This window comes from Phoxinus phoxinus (genome assembly GCF_949152265.1).
Source record: "Phoxinus phoxinus genome assembly, chromosome: 10".
In the NCBI taxonomy this organism is placed as follows: domain Eukaryota; kingdom Metazoa; phylum Chordata; class Actinopteri; order Cypriniformes; family Leuciscidae; genus Phoxinus; species Phoxinus phoxinus.
The window spans coordinates 28,197,674-28,222,889 of record NC_136885.1 but is presented as its reverse complement, the minus strand read 5'-3'; the positions used below and the strand labels follow the sequence as shown (position 1 = coordinate 28,222,889).

Below are 25,216 nucleotides of genomic sequence, written 5' to 3'. Positions count from 1 at the left end.
TTTCAGCTGCAGAATTTCCTGAAATACAATTTTAGACTTTTCAGAAGCAGAGATGGTTTCACGTGCGGATGTGCATTTAAGAAATCCAATGTCAGACGCTTTAAAAGTGATACGTTGTGTTACATAAAGCACTAGTGACCAAGTGTTTCAGGTTTTTAATTCACCATTTGACAAAGAAGAACAGAATGATTGTCTTTTTCATACATACTTAAAAGTTCAAGCACATATCATCCGTTCATCATAACAAAAATGTATATTAATAAAATGTAAAATATATGCAATTAACCAAAACATTGGCAACAATGGTAAATCAATAAAGTTGTCGAAAACACAATTTATCCTTCATGTAATAAGCCATCGAACATATTACATTTTTTCGTATACTGTATATAAATGTAGTTGATCTTGAGGTCAAATTCCCACAATTTCTTAAGCCTGTTCCTTTCTTATACATTTCTGCAAACCAGGTTTATGGAAACATACCAAGTAAATCAGCAATTCTGTTCTGTAATGGTAAGTGCTGTTATCACTCAAATTGTTATGTATAACAGCAAAAGTACTCAATGTAGAGTCTGTACATTTAAAAAATAATAATTCCAATGAGTCCAATGGAATGTTATGGTTTAGGGGTGTAAAAATGATCGGGCAATGCACTGATTATTAAATTATTTTGTACAATGTGAATACAAAAACTGGTGGATCACTTTGTCAATATTCAACTACAGTATCAACCGTCCCTTTGGTTACATTTATGTTTATTACCATTTTCAAAATTATTCTAATCAAAAAATCTAAAGTAATCGAACCAAATTGTGATCAGATGTCATGACTGCATCTTTTAGTGAAGCTTTGTCAGAACAAATATTTACACCCCTATTAAATTTCCGATACTATTTTTTTTATAAAGCCAAAGACTATAACCCATATTCAAGGGATAGTTCACCTAAAAATGTAAATGCTGTTATCTCATGTTATTCTATACAAACCCAAAAAGACTTTAGTTCATCTTCGAAAGTCCATTGACCCAAAACCCTGACAGTTCAAAACATTCATAAAGAGATTGTAAAATAAAAAGCAATCGATTCAGTTGGATTTCTTTTACGATCTCATTATGAACGTTTTGAAGCATCAGAGTTTTGGGTCAACGGACTTTCAATGGAGGGACAGAAATCTCTCAGATTTCATTAAAAATATCTTCATTTGTGTTCCGAAGATGAACGAAAGTCTTATGGGTTTGGAATGACATGATGGTGAAATGACGACAGAATTTTCATTTTTGAGCGAACCACCGCTTTAAGGCCTGATCACACCAAGAACCATAACAATAATTATAATGGCACACACACCAACAAATGATAATTCTCTGTTTATCATAAGCGCGCATGGCAAGTATGTCATCTGCCGCTTTAAATTTTTGAGCTCCTTAAAGTCATGTGGTTTCTGATTGGCTGTCACTGTTGTTATAATTCATCAGTTGGAAAAAAAATCATTTTTAAAGTGATTCCAACAATATTGTTCATCTATGTCATTATAATTATACAGTAGCTGTGGTGTGGACTTCCCTATTCTCCTAGTATTACAATTAGGGCTTGAAATTAACACCATTTCATCAATGGCGTGCAACGCAGTCACTCCTCTCCTACTAGCCACTTTGGTGGGTTGAATTTTACATATAATAAATACATTTTTCAATTGTAGTCTTTTAAAAAGGCATCTGAAAAAATAAACCAAGTGCAATGTAGTGTTGTCAAAAATATATATATTTTTCCGATGCATATCGAAACTATAATATCTGAAACGCTTCAAATTTTCGCAGAAGAGATACACTAAAAGCTGCGCTTTTCTCGCCCTCATCTCTCCGACAGTACTAAATTGTATTATTTTCTGCTGCTTATTGCGCTTAAACAGTCAAATACACACAAAATACTCTTGGTGAGTATTCACGTAAACACAGTCAGTTATGTTTTAAATTAACGTAAACCATTGATAAAGAAAACGCATGTGTAACAGTATAATGGATCCGTGTGTCAGGTCTTAAAGTGACAGCAGCCTAATATTCCTGATATCTAATTATGAAATAATATCAAAAATATCTATATGGCCGTTTTTCCCCATGGAGCTGGTGAGAAAAAAAGTTAACGTCAAGCCCTGATTACAATGATTATTAAAACTTTATAGTTATAGATATCGTTATTCCATCCTAGGTGTAAATGTCCCTTTAAAAATGTATTATATCTGTAAGAATAATAATCCTTTTTAGTGAATGGTTGTCAGTGCTCTTATGCCATTATGCCGAAAGAACATGGGTTTTATATTGTAGATAGGTATAAGGAATAAAAGAAGGTATTTCAGAAAGTAGGTTATCATTTTAGCAACATTCTGAAGAGATTACAATAGTGATTATATTAGCATAAATTGGCTTCTATAATCTGCACATCATCCATCTTTATTTCAGTGTAGCTAGGCAGAGATGCTTGAGAGTATGACATGAAGCTTCCACTTTCTGTTTTAATTCAAATAAATAGGCAAGAATAATTGGATATGCAATGATTTGTTCCCTGAAAAAAAAAAAAAGAAGGAAGATGATGGTGATTTAGTCTCACTGGTAAATGCTCCGCTCAAGTCCAGATTAATTAAAAGACGCTCTTTAAGGGAAGTCCAAGTGCACTCGAGTCTCTAAGCTTAAAGCTTCCTGAGCTCAGACCACATACTGGTAGGGGTCGGCTTTCCCGTGTTCGGGTGTGGAAAACGGGCTAAACCATGCTATCGAGAAGGGGTGTCCGAATACCGCCTTCATGTTCATCCATTTTGTTTTTTTAGCCCATCTTCTCTCTTCCTTTTTCAACTGCTCTATGCCCTAAAAACAAGAGATAACCGAGACTTCAGAGTGTATATTACAAAACAAAAGAGGAAAAGAACAACTGACCCATTCCATAAAACAGAACTGTAACCATATTTTCATCGTAGATGGTGATTTTCATAATGAAAAATTATGCCAATAAGTTTATGTTCAGAATAAAATACTAGGATACTGCGTAGTTCAGTGCAGTATACAGTACATTGCATTCTGCCCATTTATTTTATAAAAAGATTGTGAAACAATGCATTACGTAATGGTATGTATTTCAAAAAGTAGTACGCTACAACTATATTTTAAACATTTTTAATCCAATTTCATGTAAAATGTCTTAACTCTCAATATTCAAATCAAATAAGGATTCAAAAAGTACATCTGACATTACTTCAGGTTTATTGTCACACTAGGAAAATAGGTAAAATAAGTGCATTGCATTTTGGGATAATGGTTCACTTCTTGGAAATATTTTTATCATTTTTTTTCTATAAATATGCAATCATTTTAGTTCATTAATCGGAGAAAGGAAGGTCAAGTTGAACGAATTGCATTGTGGGAAATTTGCTTACTGCACACAATATACACCACCATTTAAAAGTTTGGGGTCTGTATGATTTTGTAATGTTTTTTTATGTTGTTTAATCAAAAATACAGTAAAAACAGTAATATTGTGAAATATTATTATACGGTAATTTAAAATACAACAACAGAAACATAGTAGTAAAAATTTAAGAATAAATATAAACATTTAAATAAATGAAAAATCAATATTAACAAAAAAAACCGTTAAGTTTCCTCAATGAGTTGTATATCTCCAGACTGGAACTCCGTTTGTCTGATGATGTGAACACGATAACTTCTTGTTACGATGAACACAACGGATATATTCACCTCAAAGAAGAAGGTACATGTATTGCACGTGTGTCGCGCTTTTGCTAGTCTTGATTTCTCACAACTTGTGTGCTTTTTGTGGGCAAGATGGGGTGACATGCGGTGCTAACAGAACAAAGCTGGATGCTGGTCACACTATTATATGTACGAGAGCGAGCGAGACTTTCAATTTTTTTTTTTTTTTTTTTACAAATTCTCCTTTTGTGGTCCATAAAAGAAAGAAGGGAATACGGCATTAGAACAACACCAGGGTAATTATTTTATGACTTATTTTTCAATTTAGTGTCACATGATCCATTAGAAATCATTCTAACATACTGATTTGGTGCTCAAGAAACATTTCTTATTAATATTATCAATGTTGAAAACAGTTGTGCTGCTTAATATTTTTTTGTGGAAACCATGATACATTTTCTCAAGATTCTTTTTCACACATTTTCAAATAAAAAACAAAACAAAAAAACAATTCTAATCAATGCTAATGTCTTTACTGTCATTTTGACTAATTTAAATGCACCCTTGCTGAATAAAAACATTACAAAAATTTAATGGTAGAGTATATACTGCATAAATAGTACACTACAAGTAGTATGATAGTGTGCTATTCTGAGCAGATGCTGAACACCTGCAATTATCAAAGGCCTCTAGTGAACTCTACACATACACCATTGTAGTCCATCAAAGAGGATCTGATGGCAGTGTCAAATAGCGACCTCCTTCGAATAAGTTTTAAAGGATCTAGTTGCATCTTTAGCACAGGAATATATGGGGGTTGTGTTTTCCAGGTCAGTTGTTAGAAATTCACAAGATTGTGTTGTGCAAGTATGTTGCCCACAGCACTGGACCATTTGGACTCATATGTCAGATGTCAATATCATGTGTCACCAATATACAGTATATTTTAATAATAACTAGCAAATAGAGCTGCATGATTAATCATTACATGATTGAAGTGGTCTATTCAGAATCGTAATCTCTATTTTAAACAAAAAAATACATGACAAATAACCAGCACGAATGTATGTAAGCATACTACTATACAATGGCCTACTTCTACTTCCTGTATATGTGTTACATCTCACTTCAAGCACAATAGCATTTTAGGTAAAACTGTCCACACATTAACCTAAAAATAACAGCGCATATCAGGCCACAGGCACTACCTCCACCACATTCGCCCACTGCCTAAAGGAAGCGATCTCTTACCGTCTCATCTGTGCAGATGGAATGGATTTGGGTGCCAAACATCACAGAGGTGAAGATGAGGAATAGGAGGGCCTCAAAGCACAGGAGGATGAGGAGGATGACAGTGGCTGGAGGGGAGAAGGAACTGCACTCTTGGGTCAAGAGGGGAGAGGGAACACACACACACACACACACACACACACACACACACACACACGGCATTAACACAAGCTATACAATTTACTAACACATCTATAAATTATTTGTAACTAGAAGGAAAAAGAGGGTTAGCGGGCATGAATATCTGGCAACTCATCTAGATTTGCATGTGCAAACTGGGACAAAACACGGTTGGAAAAATCTAAACATTAGAACATGGGTTAAGAGGTTTATCTTTTAGCTATGGTTAGCAACATTCAGGTGACCTGTTTGAAAACACGGATTACATTGTTAGGCGTATATGAATTTCTCTGATAATGTGGATCTTTTCTGTAAAGCAAATCAAAGGCTATTCTTGGTAAGGAAATTGAGAGAGTTCTCTGTAAATGAAGTTCTGCAAAGAGTTTATATTAGTTTAATTGAGATTGTTTTTGGGTGTAACATAACTGTGTGGTTCGGGCGAGTTATATCTCTGAATAAAGTCAAATTAAACAGAATTACAAGAGTAGCAGGTCAAATCATAGGATCCAAGCAAAAATCAGTTGATCAATTATATGAAATTGCTGTTCAGAGAAAAGCTTTGACTATAACAAGAGACACAACACACCCCTTGAATCATGTTTATGAACTTTTACCATCTCGTTGTCGTTATAGAACACCAAAAGCAATTGAAGCAATATATAAAGAAACTTTTGTACCAAATGCAATAAGTCTTTTGAATAAGGGGCAGGTAATGTGAATATTTTAAGCTTTGATATTGTGGATGTTGTGTATTGCTGTATTGGGTGGATGTGCATTGCCAATTGTTTTGTGATTGTATGGCTGTCACGGGTATGGTGCGGATGAAGACAGGCTGAGGCCCAAAGTTCCAATTCAAACTTTTACTAGAATCACACTTAAACAAAACTGGTACAGGCAAGGGTAACACTCTCCATACAACGTAACATGTACAAACAGAAACAAGCATTAGCATAAGCATTGACCGACAACTGAAGGGTGAGAGACAGGAACTTAAATACACAGATGACAACGAGTGACGACAGGTGATGATGATGATGATTAACAAGGCTAATTAACTAAACAGGTGACGAAAATGAACTAATGAAAATGACGACAGAGATGATGAAAACACTGAAGATGGAAAACAAACTAAAAGTCCATGATAAACAACAGAAAACACATTAACAATGTGACAGAACCCCCCCCTCCCCCCAGGCGCGTCCTCGCGCCGTAAAACATCCAAAGGGGTGGGAGGGTGGGCGCCCTGGAGGCTGATGAACAGGTGGCCGATCTGGAGCAGGAAGCCTCCAGGGCGGAGCAGGACGTGCAGGTGGCCAGGGCGGAGCAGGATGAGGGCGTGGCCATGGCGGAGCAGACGGACCCTCAGGCGTCCATGGTGGTGAGGACCCTTCGAGCGGCCACGGCGGAGACGACCCTTCGGGCGGCCATGGCGGTGAGGACCCTTCGGGCGGCCATGGCGGTGAGGACCCTTCGGGCGGCCATGGCGGTGAGGACCCTTCGGGCGGCCACGGCGGTGAGGACCCTTCGGGCGGCCACGGCGGAGACGACCCTTCGGGCGGCCATGGCGGTGAGGACCCTTCGGGCGGCCATGGCGGTGAGGACCCTTCGGGCGGCCATGGCGGTGAGGACCCTTCGGGCGGCCATGGCGGTGAGAACCCTTCGGGCGGCCATGGCGACCGTGTCGGCAGGGCCTCCACGATCCCCTCAGAGGACTTATTGCCCCCCCCCAAAATTTTCTTGGGGAGGTCAGCACTGGACTGGACCCGCGGCGAAGAGGACTCTGAGCTGACCGGGGCCAGCGGCGAAGGCGGTCCTGGGCTGGACGGGACCAGCGGCGAAGGCTCTGGGCTGAACGGGACCAGTGGCGAAGGCCCTGGACTGGACGGGACCAGCGGTGCAGGAAGCTCTGGGCTGGACGGGACCAGCGGTGCAGGAAGCTCTGGGCTGGACGGGACCAGTGGTGCAGGAAGCTCTGGGCTGGACGGGACCAGCGGTGCAGGAAGCTCTGGGCTGGACGGGACCAGCGGTGCAGGAAGCTCTGGGCTGGACGGGACCAGCGGTGCAGGAAGCTCTGGGCTGGACGGGACCAGCGGTGCAGGAAGCTCAGGGCTGGACGGGACCAGCGGTGCAGGAAGCTCTGGGCTGGACGGGACCAGCGGTGCAGGAAGCTCTGGGCTGGACGGGACCAGCGGTACAGGAAGCTCTGGGCTGGACGGAACCAGCGGTGCAGGAAGCTCTGGGCTGGACGGGACCAGCGGTGCAGGAAGCTCTGGGCTGGACGGGACCAGCGGTGCAGGAAGCTCTGGGCTGGACGGGACCAGCGGTGCAGGAAGCTCTGGGCTGGACGGGACCAGCGGTGCAGGAAGCTCTGGGCTGGACGGGACCAGCGGTGCAGGAAGCTCTGTGCTGGGCAGCGATGAGGGCTCAGTGCTGGGCAGCCATGAGGGCTCTGTGCTGGGCAGCGATGAGGGCTCTGTGCTGGGCAGCGATGAGGGCTCTGTGCTGGGCAGCGATGAGGGCTCTGTGCTGGGCAGCGATGAGGGCTCTGTGCTGGGCAGCGACGAGGGCTCTGGCGCAGGGTCAGCGGGCTCAAGATCTGGCTGGACGCGAAGATCTGGCTGGACGCGAAGATCTGGCTGGATGTCTCCCACAGTGAGTGAGGAACCACACACCCAAAGAGCTCTGTCCATAAACTCAATAAAAGGTCTATCTAAGTCCCTGAGCAGCAATATCTGGGCTAGAGGATCATCAAGTCCTCTCCAGAACCGTTGCTTCAAAAACTCCTCCTCCCAGTAAACATCCTGATGAAGATGAAGGTAAACTTCCACCAACTCCTCCAATGAACTCCCATTCTGATTGAACAGAAATGCCTCCATAGCGTCCTCCTCCATTACTTTTTGGTCGGTCAATCTGTCACGGGTATGGTGCGGATGAAGACAGGCTGAGGCCCAAAGTTCCAATTCAAACTTTTACTAGAATCACACTTAAACAAAACTGGTACAGGCAAGGGTAACACTCTCCATACAACGTAACATGTACAAACAGAAACAAGCATTAGCATAAGCATTGACCGACAACTGAAGGGTGAGAGACAGGAACTTAAATACACAGATGACAACGAGTGACGACAGGTGATGATGATGATGATTAACAAGGCTAATTAACTAAACAGGTGACGAAAATGAACTAATGAAAATGACGACAGAGATGATGAAAACACTGAAGATGGAAAACAAACTAAAAGTCCATGATAAACAACAGAAAACACATTAACAATGTGACAATGGCGAGACCAAAGACCAATTTTCAGCTAAGGATAAACAATAAAGTGCTACAATAACAAAAAATAGTTTGGGGTCAATAAGATTTTTTTAAATGTGTTTCAAAGAAGTTTCTTATGATCAAGATTCTAAGACACTTATGTGAACAAAAGCAAAAACAGTACGGTAATATTGCTAAATATCATTACAATTTTAAATAACTGTTTTCTATTTTAATATAAAATGTGATTTATGTGATGGCAAGGCTGAATTTTCAGCATCATTACTCTTCAGTGTCAAATCATCCTTCAGAAATCATTCAAATTTGCTGATTTTGTTTTTAATCATTTCCTATTTTTATCAATGTTGAAAACAGTTGTGCTGATTAATGCTTTTGTGGAAACTTTTTAGGATTCTTTGATTAATTAAAATACAAATTATAACTTAAAAATTGGTCCCAATTTTTAAAATGGTTGTGATGATGAAAATCATTTCCCAAAAAAAACTCCCAACAGTGCTGTGAGTATATTCACCAGAACACACTCTTAACATTAAATACAGGTTAAAATGCATTCATAAGAGGAAAAAATTTAATAAAATGCAATGTTGAATTAAAATGTCATATTAGTGTCACTGGAGCTGTGTTAGGGAGGCTAGCACAGGTCCTCAAACACATCGAGCTGTGGCGCTCATCTGTGCAATCTGAGTTTGAATCTAGCTTTCAACATTTGCTTATATCAATATCACTTCCCCTTCTTCATTACCTGCCCTTTGACCACTCTTTAGTACCAATAAAATTGGCATTACATTACATTTGCATTATATTTATTGCCTGACATAGCAGCACTTTTCTGTTCTCACACCAAAGGATCAACTTCCCCAAGCACACAGACTATGGTCTACTTTTATAATACATTTATGGTGCTTTTGCATCCTTTTTGGATATTAAAACCGTTATTTACATTGTAAGTGAACACTGTACTGGAAAGAAAAACACCTTTGGAATGAGGGTGATTAAATGACAGAATTTGATATTTGGGTGTACTGTCGCTTTAAGAAGTACTTATGGTTTGCAAACTGTCGCTTTAAGAAGTACTTATGGTTTGCAAACTGTCGCTTTAAGAAGTACTTGGACTTGGACGAAGGTTGGACTTCTTTTTCCCAGTAGACAACATTCTTAATTGCATGCTTGTCATCTGACCCTGTCATCTAGAGGTCACAGGGGGTCAAGTTATCGGTCTTGCTAACAATAACCTGCTTTTCTCACTTACTTGTCCAGTCATCTTCAAAGCAGTAGAGAAAATGAAAGACCACCATGACCAAGGTATGCAGAGAAATCAGGCAAATGTACATCTGGAAAACACATCAGCATCAATATTAGATGTTTTTTAGTGCTGGTTTCAAAGAATCTGAATGAAATATGAAATAAAATATACAATTAAACCCTTAGTGAAATGATTACAATCAAATTAACATTATTCATACTACCAAATTCAGAGAGGAGTCATTATAATCTTATATCAGAAAGTCCAAGACTACTTCTGAATCTTTGCAACACTTGTAAAATGCTTACAACCTGTGGCTAACACAACTCTGTTTGTGGTATTTTTTAGAAGTGTGCAGGATGAGACTTTTTTTAGTACAACTTACTGTGAAAAGCACAAAGTACTTCTGGTTATTTTCCCCGACACAATTGTTTACCCAAGGGCAATGATGATCCATCTTCCGTATACAGCGCTTACAAACACTAAAATGAGTTTGAAAGGAAGGGTGGAGAAAGAAAAGAGATTAAAAAGTCACTTTAACGCTGTGAAAAAACCCCCCTGAAAGATTGTTTATAACTTAAAACAGGGATGGATGGATGGATGGATGGATGGATGGATGGATGGATGGATGGATGGATGGATGGATGGATGGATGGATGGGTGGATGGGTGGATGGGTGGATGGGTGGATGGGTGGATGGGTGGATGGGATATGAAGTGATATGAAGTGATATGAAGTGATATGGATGGATGGATGTGATATGAAGTGATATGGATGGATGGATGTGATATGAAGTGATATGGATGGATGGATGGATCTTGAAGTGATATGGATGGATGGATGGATGGATGTGATATGAAGTGATATGGATGGATGGATGGATGGATCTTGAAGTGATATGGATGGATGGATGGATCTTGAAGTGATATGGATGGATGGATGGATGTGATATGAAGTGATATGGATGGATGGATGGATCTTGAAGTGATATGGATGGATGGATGGATCTTGAAGTGATATGGATGGATGGATGGATCTTGAAGTGATCTGGATGGATGGATGTGATATGAAGTGATATGGATGGATGGATGGATCTTGAAGTGATATGGATGGATGGATGGATGGATGGATCTTGAAGTGATATGGATGGATGGATGGATGGATCCTGAAGTGATATGGATGGATGGATGTGATATGAAGTGATATGGATGGATGGATGGATGGATGGATCTTGAAGTGATATAGATGGATGGATGTGATATGAAGTGATATGGATGGATGGATGGATGGATGGATGGATCTTGAAGTGGTATAGATGGATGGATCTTGAAGTGATATGGATGGATGGATCTTGAAGTGATATGGATGGATGGATGGATGTGTTCCTCTTTCACCTGCAGTGGTGAGCTCTGTCCGGCTTAATACTGCTGCACTTGGGACATTTGTAAACCACCTGGCCTGGCTTCAGCTGCAAGCTCTCAATGTACTCCTTAGTGGCGTTGCCCTTTGGCACAGCTCCCTAAGAAAGCATCAAGCAACTTCAGTAACATTTTAACAGTTTCTGACACCCTGCTGAAGATTTAGGGGAGACTGGGGGCAGATATCACACCAATCTCTTATTGGGTTTGTTAATTCAAAAATGAAAATTCTGTCATTATTAACTCACCCTCATGTCGTTCCAAACCTATACGTTTTTCGTTCTTTGGAACACAAATGTAGATCGGTTTGATGAAATCTGAGAGCTTTGTCCCTCCATAGACAACCTAAGCAACTGACACTTTGACGCTTAATAATAATAATATAAAGAGAATGAACCTTATTGGCTTTCGCACGTCAACTGAACATGCTTGAGCAGAGCTTCCGTTTACCACAACTGCGTTGATGAATGTTTATATGCGCATACAAGCCTACATTTAATCTGTTCATCATATAGTGATCGAGTCTCTTAGGAAAATTTTGGACTAAACCACTCAATTCATATGGATTAGTTTTACGATCTCTTTATGAACTTCTTGAAGTGTCAGTTGCGTAGCAGTCTGAAGAGGGACAGAAAGCTCTCAGATTTCATTAAAAAGTTTTTGGGTGAACTATCCCTTTGAATTATTATACATGCTATAGTGATGACATTTATGCCCAATATTTTTACTCTGCAGTGTAAAGTTTTGACACCGTCTGAATTCAAATGAATGTCTATTTTATATCTAGGTTGTAAAAGTGGTTGTTGTGGGCCCCTTCTCATTTACATGTTAATAATTCTGTTTACAAGGTCTATGTTTACATGATTTAATGTCCAAAAAACATATTTTCTTATTTACATTGTTGTAGCATTTTTTTTCACCCTTTGTGTTGCCTTGTCCAAATACCCACACTTGCGGTCTTTGCACTTGACCACAAGTAGGCGTAAAGACTGCAAGTGTGTGTAGAACTTTTGATTACTCGATGGGACGCACTTATAGTCTTCCTCAAGTGTTTACGGAGCTTTTATTTATTATATTTTCAATACTTTGCATTTTAAAATAAACTTCTACATGTCTGTTTAGTAGTCGCTATGTAACCCACACCTATAGGTGCTTTTAATTAAGTGATAAAAACAGTTGCAAATGTTGTACAAAATAGACCTACACATACTGTAATACTCATATTTGCACCAATAAAATGTGCAGCACTTTATGTTTTTACCACCCAATTATATGCATCTAATTAATTTAAATTACAGTGGAATGTTTTCCTCGACATCTCGCGATTTTGGGGCACGTACGTTCCCGAACATAATGCATGATGGATATATGCTTAGGCCTAAGTGTGCATTAAGGGTACTGCACTTTGGCATTTTGAAGACATTGAACAGTCTTGCGCACTTCCTGTCGCGTGCACACACTCTGAAGTGGCCAAGACGTGTGGGTATTTGGACAAGGCTGAATGCTCTGTTTTAGTTTCAGTTTCTTTAAAACCCCGCCTTCCAAAAAGCGTAATCTGCTCTGATTGGTCAGCCTGTCCCCAGTCTGTTGTGATTGGTCTACCACTTAGAGCGTGTCGGACATGTAACACCCCTTACCATAAACATTAATGTTATGTTGTATTTTTACTATGGTAATAAACCATTTATAATTATATAAATATAACATTATTATAAAAAAATTATATATACATATAAGTGTTAAGTTAATGTAATAAATGTATATTACATAATAAATGTAATTATAATTATTAACATGTGATATATCATGCTACAATTCCCCCTATATACTGTATAAAATTCTCTCATAATGGGGATGTTGTCTCCCCTAGCCAAAGGCACCATGAAAGCATGCATTTATTGCTGTAAGTAAAACCCACCGGGTCTGTGCACATGGCTCTGAAATGAGACGCCAAGGCGAGGAAGGCCAGGCTATTGAACAGGGCGCCGTTCACCAGGCTGTAGGTGAGGTTCTTCGATGGAATCAGCATGAGGAACAACACCACAAACTCAGCAAAGAAGACAAGAAACCAGGTGATGATCCCACAAACGATGCCGCAGGCATCTCTGATGAACCACATGTTGTTCTGTCGCTCATGACAGGGAGGAAGACACTGTGGGGGCTGCTGGCCACCGGCCTGCCTCTCGACGTCCCTGAAACGCGGCACTGGACTTCTCATCCTACCACAGAGATGCCATCCTGTCGAGATGATGGGGAAAAAAGGAGTCAAAGTTGGATTAAACGGTCTAATTTCATAGCAAAAGTTTGGCAACAGTCTATTTTTAGTTCACACAATCAAATGGTTAGCAGAAGTGTAGACGTGTCTGGACAGTGGATCACAGAAAACGTCCAAACGACTGCAAGATGAATTAAAATGATTTAAAATAAGATAAAACAAGCATTAAAATAAGCTAAAATGAAAATCAAAAAGAAATGATTTATTTAAATAATCTTATTTAAATAATTCACTCAACAACTGTCATTTTTATGTAAGAACCAGCATTCCCAGTCTTGGAAAACCTCATATATAAAACGTGTGATTTCTAGACATAGAAGAGTCAAATTTATAAAATGATGGATGGATGGATGGATGGATGGATGGATGGATGGATGGATGGATGGATGGATGGATGGATGGATGGATGGATGGATGGATGGATGGATGGATGGATGGATGGATGGATGGATGGATGGATGGATGGATGGATGGATGGATGGATGGATTATTTGAATGAATAAAATTGTTCTAGTTATGTCAAGCGCTAAAACATTTATTGGAGTGGAAATTGCTATTTGTGAGAAAAAAATATTTTAAAACCATTTCATCACAAATTACTAGAAAAAGTCAAAATCAAAAGCCTGAAGTAATTTAGTAATGAACATTTAGGCCCTAATTCTGGAATTTAATAATGAATATAATGAATATATGAATATATTTCCACTCTTAGTTTCTGTAAATAAAGTTTGAAAACAAGCAGTTTTGTCGTTTCAGCAGAAGTACTGCAGATAACTTGTTATTTAATTGAACTATTGTCTTTGATAATTGGTGGACTTGGGAATCAAGAAGCTTGAGATCCACTGGTTTAGGAGACACGGAAGGTCATATTTAGTGGACACAGCAGTATGGGAGCTGCAGTCTGACTGATAAAGTCACTTAAGCAGAACCAACAATGTCAGTAGAGGACACACTGTAGTCTCAGTCTTTTCCCCCCTCTGTTATGGCCCAGAAATCAATTCTACATCCAACTTTTATGACTATGATGACATTCCTATCTACTTGAGTCCATAATGAGACAGCCACGCACTGTTCAAGAGTGCCAGACATTATTTAGCATGATCATTATGCGTTTCAAAATCAACCTCAATAAACAGCCCAAAATCTGGTTTAACAAGCCAAAGCAGCCGAAACAGGACATAGTAACACAATGGTGTAAATTACGCACTGACTGTGCCAACTGCCAAGACATCAGCAATAACATATACAGCAACCAAGCGCACTGTTTATAATTTAATTACATCTCATTGGAATATTAATGACAGTTAATAATAACACGATATTGATTGAATAACACTGAAATCAATCAGCCAGCTGTGTAGAAACCTGCGTTACCTGGCCATGGCGATACTCACATATTTGGCGACATTGGTGCTCCTCGCGTTTGCTCGCCCAACCAAGGCCGAGACGATCCAATGATGCATGGATCACACTAACAGGGGGACATGTTCCAGGTTAGTTTTAACACAATAAAAAGTGGTTTACCCGATTAATGCACAGAGGCTGGTGAAATGCTGCATTTTTGTGCGGTGCCAGCTCCTCCCTTCACTGGAGAAACTGATAGCCACACCTCCCTAGCTTTCACTGGAGGCGCAACTGGACCACGATCCGAAATGGAAACCACTTCCAGAAAATGAATCATTGGACTGCTAGGCGTTGCCAAGGAAGCTGAAACTTGAGTTATTTTATTAGGGGGCGCATCGAGGCTCTGAACGCAGACTGTTCCATTGATCCGGATTCAAATCTCTGGTTGTTTTTATACTATTGGATATATGTTGTACTAATACAATTATAATCCTTTAAAACGGTTACTTCATTAAAAAAAATAACCAGACACACAATTGCATATCATCTCCATAACGTATTGTAAAATTACTTTTAATGTGGCCCTTTAAGTCATCGTGAACGACTGTGATTGGTTCGTCCTGTCCAGCGGAGAGAAAAGTAACAGATTCCTCGTGGTATCGCTAGATAAGCCACACGCCAAATAGTTAACTTCATATTTCCGGTCATATCATATGTTAATACTGCTGGTAACATTTCTAGCCTCTTATTTAATTTCTGTATTTTAAATCGACTCATTATATTGAGTAAAATATTATGTGGGCCGTTGATAATGCATTGCATTATTTTTGTGACACCCAAACAGCCAGTCATGAAAAACATCGTTTGATTGTGTGTATCCTAAATATAACATAATATATTTATAGCATTATAATTGTAATTGTGAAAACAAATTATAATTGTGCTAAGAAAAAAGGTACATTTTCAAGCATGGACTCTTACGGCTGAAAATGTAAAGCGTCCCTCAAAATTTGCGCAAAAGAGCCTAACACATGGGTTGCCAGGGTGCATTCTAACCACGTTGTTAAACAAAATTATATTGTTTGACAAAACCGTACAGATTATTTTATTATTTTAATTTAATATTTCAGTTTCTCCGCAAGAATAACGTGAATAAGTATTCGTACAAAAGAACCCTGGTTAATTCTTTCTGCGTTTATATCACTGGTCTGTGGAGCACAAACACAGAACCAGTATGAACAGGTGTGTATTTATTTCTTTTGCAAAAACAAAATGTCTTTTGCTGACATTATTACAAGTTTTTTTTTTTACAGTCTATCTATGGTGTTTAATCCAGTGAATTTATTGAATGCGACCAACCTGGCAACCCACGGCACGGACTCCAGACCAGTTCCCTGTTGGTGTGACGTGTGGTGGTACAATGAAGAGACGATGGCTGCCTGCATCAGAGTAATATGGATGAGATTGACCGTCTTGACAGCCGCTATTCATGATGGTTCTGCTCTCCTAAACTCTTTCTTTGCCAAAACACACTAATATCCCTGTTCGTCCCATCTGCACAGATCAAGTGCTGTATTTGCATCAGACTGCTAGCCCCGTGCTATGATTCTACCTATATCAACTCTCTTTAATTGACCTGACGGGTGAGTGACTAAGTTAGATGGATCTGCACCATTTTATAATTAATTTACCCATACAAGACCTGTAAATGTAAACTAAAGCGAAGCAACCTCGTTAGCCAACATAGTTGATCAGTTAGCTGGCTATAGCTAACATTAGCAATTGCTATTGCAGTTCACTTGCTTCCTTGGTTGTTGCTGGTAAATGTCAATATGGCAAAATGGGTGAAACAAAATTGCATGATATAATGCATGGATCATATTCGTTTTTAAACCTCAGAACAGAATATTTGCGAATCCTGCAAATAACACGTGTCCAAGGACTTGAACCTGGATTCTTTCAGTACCATCATAATCCATATGTCTGGATTGCTAATGTTATTTGTCTTTGTTGTTGTTTTTTTACTTGATGTTTCTACTTTGAAGTTATGAATTAAAACACCCCCCTTTCCCTCTCTGCTCTTTTTCTCTTCAGATATCACTCATAACATGGCCATCACACAGTTTCGCCTTTTTAAAATATGCACCTGCTTGGCATATGTCCTTTCATTCTTGAAAAGACTGATTTGCAGGTGGGTTTACATTTCGGTAACACTTTATTTTATGGTGTCCTTGTTACATTTAGTTACTATAGTAATTACTATAGATTGTGCAAAATTACATGCAACTAACCCTAAACCGCACCCTAATCTTAACCCCAATCCTATAATAACGACATGTAGCCTAGTTTATTATTACTCAGTACTTAAATATATAATTACACGGTAACATGGACACCTTAAAAAAAGTGTAACCTTAATTTATTTTGTTGGATTGTTTGCTGATGTATCTTGTAGATTGTCAATCTGAAGCCTTAGGGCAACTATATGAACGAGGATCTAGAGTGTGTCTCTTACTAAAGTGATGCTGTGTTAATGAGTTTTCTCTGCTACACTGTGTTTTGACTGTTGTCTTTTGTTAATGTAGGACTGGAAGGGCACGCAAACTGAGTGGGGATCAGATCACCCTCCCGACCACAGTTGATTATTCTTCACCAAAGCAGGTCAGAGAAAAATAGGTTGTAAGAAAAAACGTAATTTACAGTATGGCAAAAAGCGACATTAAATTGATCAAAAGTGACAGTGAAGACTTTTACATAGTTACAAAAAAAACTTTATATCCATCAAAAAAATTTGTGTTATATTTCAAAATATTACTTTTACTGTTTTTACTCAAATAGATGCCATGGTGAGCATACTTTTTCAAAAAAACATAAAAAAATATATGTATATATGCTTGTATATTTTTAGAGCTGCAAAATTTATCGTTAAAGCTACACTGTGTAACTTTTTTAGTTTATTCTTAGCTAAAAACACTTAGTTCTTTCAAAAATATATGTGCTCATTAATGTATATTTACTTCGTTCAAGTAATAAAGTATTCTCGTGAGTGTATAATATGCCATTGAAAATACATACGGGTGAGGGGTTCGAATGCCGGTCGCCATGTTGCCCCTCCATCTTGAAAGTACATTAGCCAAAGAGGGACATACCCGTTAATTCACGCTTCGCCTTTTAACACCCATGGCACCGTGTCGAATGTGAAGAGGGGGATTGCTTGAGACTGCTATATAAAAACCTGAAAGCCTTTTTGAAAGTCTGTTGCTGATGGAAGATCACTCTTATTCTCGAGAATATATATCAGAGTCGCCAAGGAAACGAAAAAGAGAATTAAGACGGCAACGCAACAGGCAAATCAACAAGACAAATGAGACGCGAGCACACACACACGAACTCTCCACGCACATATTCATATGAGATGCGAGCACAAACACACACTCTCCACGCACATATTCATATGAGACGCGTCACGCGAGCACACACACACACACACACACACACACACACACACACACACACACACACACACACACACACACACACACACACACACACACACACACACACACACACACGAACTCTCCACGCACATTCATATATAACCTACTGAATGTAGGCCTACACGGCCGTTCAAAAATGTGTTGGTTAGTCAGAATTTTTTTTTCAGTAAGGATGCATTAAAGTTATCAATGGTGACATTAAAATGTGTGTAATGTTACAAAATATTTCGTTTTTTAATAAATGCTTTTCTTTTTAATTTTTTATTCATCAAAGAATCATGAAAATTTTTATCATAGTTTCCAATAGTTACCTGATAGCTGATGTTAGCAATGAAATGGTAAACAAATAACGAAAACATAAAACTATTATTCATTTTACATAGATGTCATAACCTATATGTTAACTGACAAATTTAATTACTGCAAATTATAATAGTTTTCTAAAGTAACCTCATCACTTGAAGGAACACTCATGGACGAGGTCGAACTGGAAGCCATGTTAATCTTTGACTACATTGGCCACCGTAGGAGTTAAAACGAAATCGGAAATGAGAGGAACAGAAACTAATATTCACTGGATGGTCATATACCTTTTCACCGCTAGATGGGAGTAAAAATCACACACTGTAGTTTTAAAAGATTGAGATCTCGATTCAAACACTCATGTAATCTTATTCCTACAGTAAATGACAACGATCACAGCAGAACATTCAGATCAGCATTCTGAGCCAGAGAGAGTTGTCGTCAATATAAAATTATGTAACAGTCTTTTCAACCACACAGTATCATTATTTCTGTGTTACAATTCATTTTATCACACAAGTAGACAAGATAAAAGTTTATAGTTTGAACATAAACAATGTCTACGGTAGCAATCAAAATAGAGTAAATCACCTTTTGAAAGTGACTTGACTCTTCAAAGAAAGATTGTATCATTACATTGTTACACCAGTATGTGGCGACAAGTGACTGTTAACTTTTATTTGTCATTGAATCATTCTTTCAAGAGATTCATTCAAAAATGCTGATTCATACATTCATACAAACAAGTGAAGTATTTATGAGTGAGTCATTGAATCATTCATTCAACCCAATTAAAAGACTGTAGCAATTAACTTTTTGTCACAACCTCTCGTAAATTACAGGTTATTTTGTTTAGTTGTCTGTTCAGAACCGTGGGAGTGAGAGTTTTGATATCTATTTTAAACAAAAAATTGTGATTCTTAATTTATCCAGAATCGTGCAGCTCTAATATTTTTATATTACGCGTACTTGTGCACTATTTTATGCCGTTTTGTAGTATACATAGTGAGTAGTGTGTTCACACTGAAATTTCAAATAGAAAGAGTGCGCTTTAAAAACCCCATTATGCGCTTAATTAACTGAAAAAAGAAGTGTGTAATGATGGCAACTTCATGTACTCAACTGTCACAGCTTTAATTACTTAGCGATGGGGGAGGGGCTATTAGTCTGATGTTGAATGAAATTTAAATGAATAAATGAAATAAAACTGGAAAGATGACTGTTTACTATTGACTTCTGCTTGATTAAATAAGTGAATATTTGGGAGCAGTAGTGGCCGAATGGTCTGAGAATCAGACTGGTAACCAGTTGTGGCTTCAATTCTCAATACCGGCAGGAAATGACTGATGTGCCCTTGAGCAAGACACCTAACCCACAATCACTCCCCGGACGCCACAGCATAATGTCTCCCCACTGCTCTTGTTGTGTGTCCACGGTTTGCAGTGTGTGTGTTCCCTACTCACTACTCCTAATGTGTGTGCACTTGGATGGGTTAAATGCAGAGGACAAATTCACAGGCCTTCACATGTCACTTAACTTAATTTGTTTGTTGTATGATTAAAATAGCCGGAGATTGAGGAGTGGAGCTCATGGGATGAGGAAGCTCCCACGAGTATCAAAATTGAAGGTGGTAACGGGATAGTTCCACCTCCACAGAATGAAGCTGAAGAAGAAGAGCCGGACTATTTCAAAGACATGACTCCCACTATCAGGAAAACACAAAAAGTAGGTTCAATATTTGGGCCCTCTTCATTTCCTGCTACATCTGCTGCCATTTCATTGTCATGCGGTTTCTTTTCTGTCCTAGGACATGTGTTTCTCTTGCTTTCTCTCTAAAACAATAAGGATCATCAGATACAATTTTGTAACATTTGTTTTTTTTATTAGTTGGGGCAAGTGGAAATTAAAACCTGTTGAAATAAAGAGACTTTTATAGTTTAATGGAATAAATTCAAGAAAATCTTGTGGTTTTGTGGCTAACAGTGATGTAAAGCAGGGCAAATGTTCTAGCCCTGGTGCAGTGGTAGTGCTGAACTTCTCAATCCCATTTTTGTGTAATATATACACTACCGTTCAAAAGATTAAAAAAATAATACTTTTATAGTGTTTCAAAAGATTTAAATTTTTAAAATAAATACTGTTCTTTTGAACTTTCTATTCATCATAGTATCCAGAGGAATGTGTCATGGTTTTCCACATAAACAGCACAACTGTTTTCAGCATTGATAATAATAATAAATGTTTCTTGAGCACCAAAACAGCATATTAGAATGATTTCTGAAGGATCATGTGACACTGAAGACTGGAGTAATGATGCTGAAAATACAACTTTGCCATCACAGGAATAAATTACATTTTAAAATATATTAAAGTAGAAAGCAGTTCTTTAAATTGTTATATATATATTGTTTTTTTTATCTTACAGACCCCAAAAATGGTATTATTGTATTATTATTGATAATGTAGTGTATATATATATATTTGTGCTCTTTTTCCAGATTGTCTTGAAGAAAAGGGAACCTCTGAATTTCTCTATGCCAGACAGCTCCTCGGTTTTCTCCAGCCGACTAGCCGCCACTCAGGACATGGCCTTCATCCAGCCCTCTGTGAGTAATGCAAAGTAACAATGTTAATCACACGGTTATTGTGAGATCAGTTAACACTCTAAATCATCAAAAAGAGAGAATTTATGGATGGTAATTCTTTATCTGACTGCAACCAACTCCATCAACGCACATGACATTTTATTTGTTGAACCAAATTGTACAACATTCACAAAACGCTGTCTGTGGGTTGCAGGCGGAGCTGGGGGACATGGACACCTGGCAGGGGAACACTAATGCCTGGGAGGATGAGGCAGAGGCATCCTGGGATGCAGAAGAAGTGCTAAGGTGAGGTGCATTACCAGCAGACTATGAGGTGTTCCCCAATTTTATATACAGGGGTTGGACAATGAAACTGCAACACCTGGTTTTAGACCCCAATCATTTATTAGTATGGTGTAGGGCCTCCTTTTGCAGCCAATATAGCATCCATTTGGAATGACATATAAGTCCTGCACAGTGGCCAGAGGGATTTGGAGACATTCCTCTTCCAGAACAGAGGCCAGGTCAATACTTGATGCTGGTGGAGGAAACGTTTTCTGACTCCTCCAAAACAGCGGTGGCTCAAAAATATTTAGATCTGGTGACTGTGCAGGCCATTGGAGATGTTCAACTTCACTTTCATGTTCATCAAACCATTCTGTCACAAGTCCTGCTGTGTGTATTGCTGCATTGTCATGCTGATACACGGCACTTCCTTCAGGGTATAATGTTTGAGCCAATGTTTAACCTCCTAAGTAACAGGTTAACTAACTTTCCTTATAAAAAAAAACTCTGAACATTTAAATACAATAAAACAATACACCTAAAAAATATGAACTAAACAACTGATTTTCACAGATTAAAGTGCAAAAGAACTATAAAGAACAATTGGTAACACTAAGGTCAATAATGTCCCATTAGTTAACGTTAGTTAATATATAACGTTATTATACATAATATATAGCTATATAGCAATAGCTACATTTGTTACAGAAGTTATTATTCTTTGTAAGCGTTAGTTAATACAAATAAAACTGTTCATTATTAGTTCATGTTAGCTCAAATCCATTAAATAATATTAACTAATACAAATTTTAATTTGTAAGTATTAGCAAAAGTTGAAATTAGCATGAACTAAGATTAGATAATGCTTTTAGAAGTATTTTTCATCGTTAGTTCGTTAAAGCTGCATTTCGTAACTTCTTTGGGTTAAAAATGATCCAAAATAAATGTTTAAAAGTACATAACCAGCCTGTGTTCAAAACTATCTGCTTGCCTTAGCTCGATTCAAAACGGTAAGCTTGTATTAATGTTTTTAATTCCAGTGGTACTGGTGGATTTCCGCAGGGAATTCAAGCATGTCTTTGCGTCATTACGTCACATCTGTATGTGTACACATAAAGAAGGAGTCTCAGCTAGTAGGCTATATTGATGGCGGATCCAGAAAGGTTCAAACGACAATCACCAGTGACAACTGGAGATTCACCCGTTGTAAAATGCAAAAGACTTTGGAGTGGCTACAGAAAAAAAGAGCATTAAATGTAGTCACGCAATGCTGATGTTGTTAACATTAACAATTTGAGAACAAAGTATCATTTGCACGGTTTGACGTGATATGATAAGCGATCGTTAGATTTAATCAGCCCGATTTACTGCAATGCTTTTTTCCCCTTAGTTGGTCAGAACAAAAGTGGATGTTACTTACTTGTTAAGATGACATTTTCCGGTGAAAATTCTTATGTTGGTCATATTTCCGAAAAGTAGAATCTGTGATTCCAAATGACAGTATCCACACCGGCGTGGTGATTGACAACCGCACATTCTCCTCAAAACATTGGATTCATCCGCACTGTGCCGTGCCGAGGCACAACCCACATAAAGTTGATAATTCCGCGAATCACTGCAATTGCAGATTTCGAACAGAGATGGTGACTAAGAGGAAAAACTACGGACTGCAGCTTTAAGTTTGAAAATAAACCGCTATTAAGTCTTTAAAGCTACACTGTGTAGGTATTACTCCCATCTAGCGGTGAAATTGTATATGACTACCAACTGAATATTACTTTCTAGCCCCTCCCATTCCGAGGGCGTTTTAACTCCTACGGTGTCCGTATTATTTCAAATCTGCCGGCAGTCGCGAGTAATCTCCCCCTCGCACGGTGCCACTGAGTGTAAAAACACGAAAGGCGAAGCTTGAATTTCCAGGTATGTCCCTCTTTGGCTAATGTATTTTCAAGATAGAGGCGCAATATGGCTTCCTCCGTTCGAGTAGCTCACCCGTATGTATTATAAATGGCAGATTCTACGCTTACGATAATACTTGATTAGTTATAATCAAGAAACAAATTCTTGATTAAAAAAACCCAGCAAATTGGTTTTTGCTAAGAATCAACTTAAAAAATTACACAGTGTAGCTTTAAGTATTACATATTTAAGTATTTGGTGCTGTGATAACACTATAGTTAATAGAAAATTCTGGTGCTGTGATAACACCATAGTGAATACAAAAATCAGAATAGCTGTTTATAACATTTAAATATTGAAAATAGAAATTGAATATTCAGCTGCTTTCTGCTGTCAGAAAGTGAACGTGCGTTTTCATTCAGCGCGTCTCCTTCACTCGTTCCGCCATTTGTCTCATGCGAGTTGGGGTTGTGTTACTGTATATCGCACATGTCTAGTCAGGAGTTTCAGTTCTTTAGAAATCAGCGGAGCAGGTTCTGAGTGGGCCTGGCTATAACATAATTTACTCTGAGGGAGAATTTGGTGCTTTCTGTATGTTTTTGTCCACTAGGTGTCATTGTACAAGCACAGATGAATTCAATCATCACTGCATTGTGCCAGTCCTTGATTAAGCTTTACTTTGATAAATCATGTATCACATCGTATTTGAACGGTCATGATTGTTGAGTGTTTTTCCCCTCAATTTCACTGAAATGAACATGTCAGCATGTCAATTAACAATGATCTGTCTCTGTCTATCCTGAACTCAGGCAGCAGAAGTTGGCTGAGAGAGAGAGACGGGCCATCGAGCAACAGAGGAAGAAAGTTGAGAAAGAGGCACAGAGAATGATGAAAAAAGAGCAGAAGATCGCTGTCAAACTTTCATAACATTAATACAGCGCACTGGACACTCATAACAACAGCCAAACAACTGTTCATATTACATTTGACCTTGTTTTGTCCTGCCCTCTACACTGCTGTCTTCAACACTTCAGGATATTTTTTTCAGTCCATCAGCCATCTTGGGAGAATCGTGTGTGCGTGTCTCTTTGTGTTTTTTTGTTGTTGTTGTTGCATTGGACAGAAATCAGCACAACAAAATCTTTCCTTTCAGTTATGACTGTTCTTACTGTGCGCTCGATGAAAGAAAAAAAATAGTTTTTTTTTCTGTCAGTATTTATAACACTTGAACGATTTTGTCCAGAATAATTTTAGATAAGGAATTCCGTTCTTCTTCTTTTTTTCACCTGTTTTTCTTCATCAAAGTCTTGTAACTGTGCTTTAAACACTGGACCTCACCAGAAATGGGTGATCTCAGTATTTAAAAAAAAAAAAAAAAAAGTTCAACAAATTTATGCAACCTTGAGTTTCTGCTCTTCACATTCTATTTAGCTGGCTATCTAAGCTTTTACCATTCAGTTTACCTGATAATCGTGCTCTTAATTGTGAATAATCCTTCAAGACCTTATATTTTGATCTTGATTTTTATAAAGACAAAACTGATTTGGGTCATTTGTGTATAGAGTTAATAATTGTCAGTGGGAATGGAGAGCAGAGATGTACAGTATGTACTGAGACTCTTTTAAGAGGATGTGGGTTGGTCGTCATGGAAACGCCGGAAAATTTTTAAATATCCGTATTGGCAACCAAACCGTCTTTTATCTTTAGTAAGACACTGTTACTGAGAAGAGCATTAGCTGAAATAAACATGCACAGATAAATATTTTAAGGGAATTTCAGTCTTTATTAAAGAATTTCCCATCTCTTAAAAATATATAAATTGATCTTGTTTCTTGACACGAGGATGATGAGGATGATGATGATGGTGAGCTGAAATTAACCTCTGCATGCTATGATTTTTAAGGAACGTGAAGCCATGAGAGTCACAGGTACAGATAAACAATGAAAAACTGAATAAAATCACTTTTTTTTATCA

The 25,216-nt window shown here is 38.4% G+C and overlaps 2 protein-coding genes across 6 annotated transcripts in view; one reads left to right on the top strand and one right to left on the bottom strand.

Moving 5' to 3' along the window:
• The window catches only part of zdhhc3a (zDHHC palmitoyltransferase 3a), a 17,348-nt gene extending 2,331 nt beyond the window's left edge, over positions 1 to 15,017 (bottom strand). Inside the window, exons 1-7 of one of the 2 annotated variants that reach the window (XM_079625316.1) lie at positions 14,723 to 15,017; positions 12,972 to 13,291; positions 11,030 to 11,154; positions 10,021 to 10,117; positions 9,642 to 9,723; positions 4,952 to 5,082; positions 141 to 2,857 (exon numbers count right to left, since the gene is read on the bottom strand). In XM_079625316.1, coding sequence (XP_079481442.1) covers positions 2,699 to 2,857; positions 4,952 to 5,082; positions 9,642 to 9,723; positions 10,021 to 10,117; positions 11,030 to 11,154; positions 12,972 to 13,271 — 894 coding nt within the window. In that variant the 5' untranslated portion in view covers positions 13,272 to 13,291; positions 14,723 to 15,017 and the 3' untranslated portion in view covers positions 141 to 2,698. Of the gene's footprint in view, positions 1 to 140; positions 2,858 to 4,951; positions 5,083 to 9,641; positions 9,724 to 10,020; positions 10,118 to 11,029; positions 11,155 to 12,971; positions 13,292 to 14,722 lie in introns of those variants that run through there. The other variant, XM_079625315.1, reaches the window with a different exon arrangement.
• On the top strand, positions 14,666 to 25,216 carry ebag9 (estrogen receptor binding site associated antigen 9). 4 transcript variants are annotated; one of them, XM_079625338.1, is made up of 9 exons: positions 14,686 to 14,821; positions 15,986 to 16,121; positions 16,235 to 16,315; positions 16,767 to 16,863; positions 17,258 to 17,333; positions 20,039 to 20,197; positions 20,971 to 21,078; positions 21,272 to 21,363; positions 24,051 to 25,216. In XM_079625338.1, the coding sequence occupies exons 4-9, from the start codon at positions 16,781 to 16,783 to the stop codon at positions 24,166 to 24,168; spliced, it is 636 nt and encodes a 211-aa protein (XP_079481464.1). In that variant the 5' UTR covers positions 14,686 to 14,821; positions 15,986 to 16,121; positions 16,235 to 16,315; positions 16,767 to 16,780; the 3' UTR covers positions 24,169 to 25,216. The 4 variants fall into 4 exon arrangements, with proteins under 4 accessions (XP_079481463.1, XP_079481466.1, XP_079481464.1 ...); XM_079625339.1 differs by lacking the exon at positions 14,686 to 14,821 and adding an exon at positions 15,662 to 15,914; XM_079625337.1 differs by having other exon boundaries at positions 14,666 to 14,821; positions 15,986 to 16,315.

What these genes read in the sequence shown, in the direction of transcription:
- ebag9 (XM_079625337.1), top strand. Translation starts at nt 16,781, where the DNA reads ATGGCCATCACACAGTTTCGCCTTTTTAAAATATGCACCTGCTTGGCA. An exon ending in TTGAAAAGACTGATTTGCAG is followed by an intron (nt 16,864 to 17,257) that starts GTGGGTTTACAT and finishes TTGTTAATGTAG; the next exon opens with GACTGGAAGGGCACGCAAAC. An exon ending in TGGCCTTCATCCAGCCCTCT is followed by an intron (nt 21,079 to 21,271) that starts GTGAGTAATGCA and finishes TGTGGGTTGCAG; the next exon opens with GCGGAGCTGGGGGACATGGA.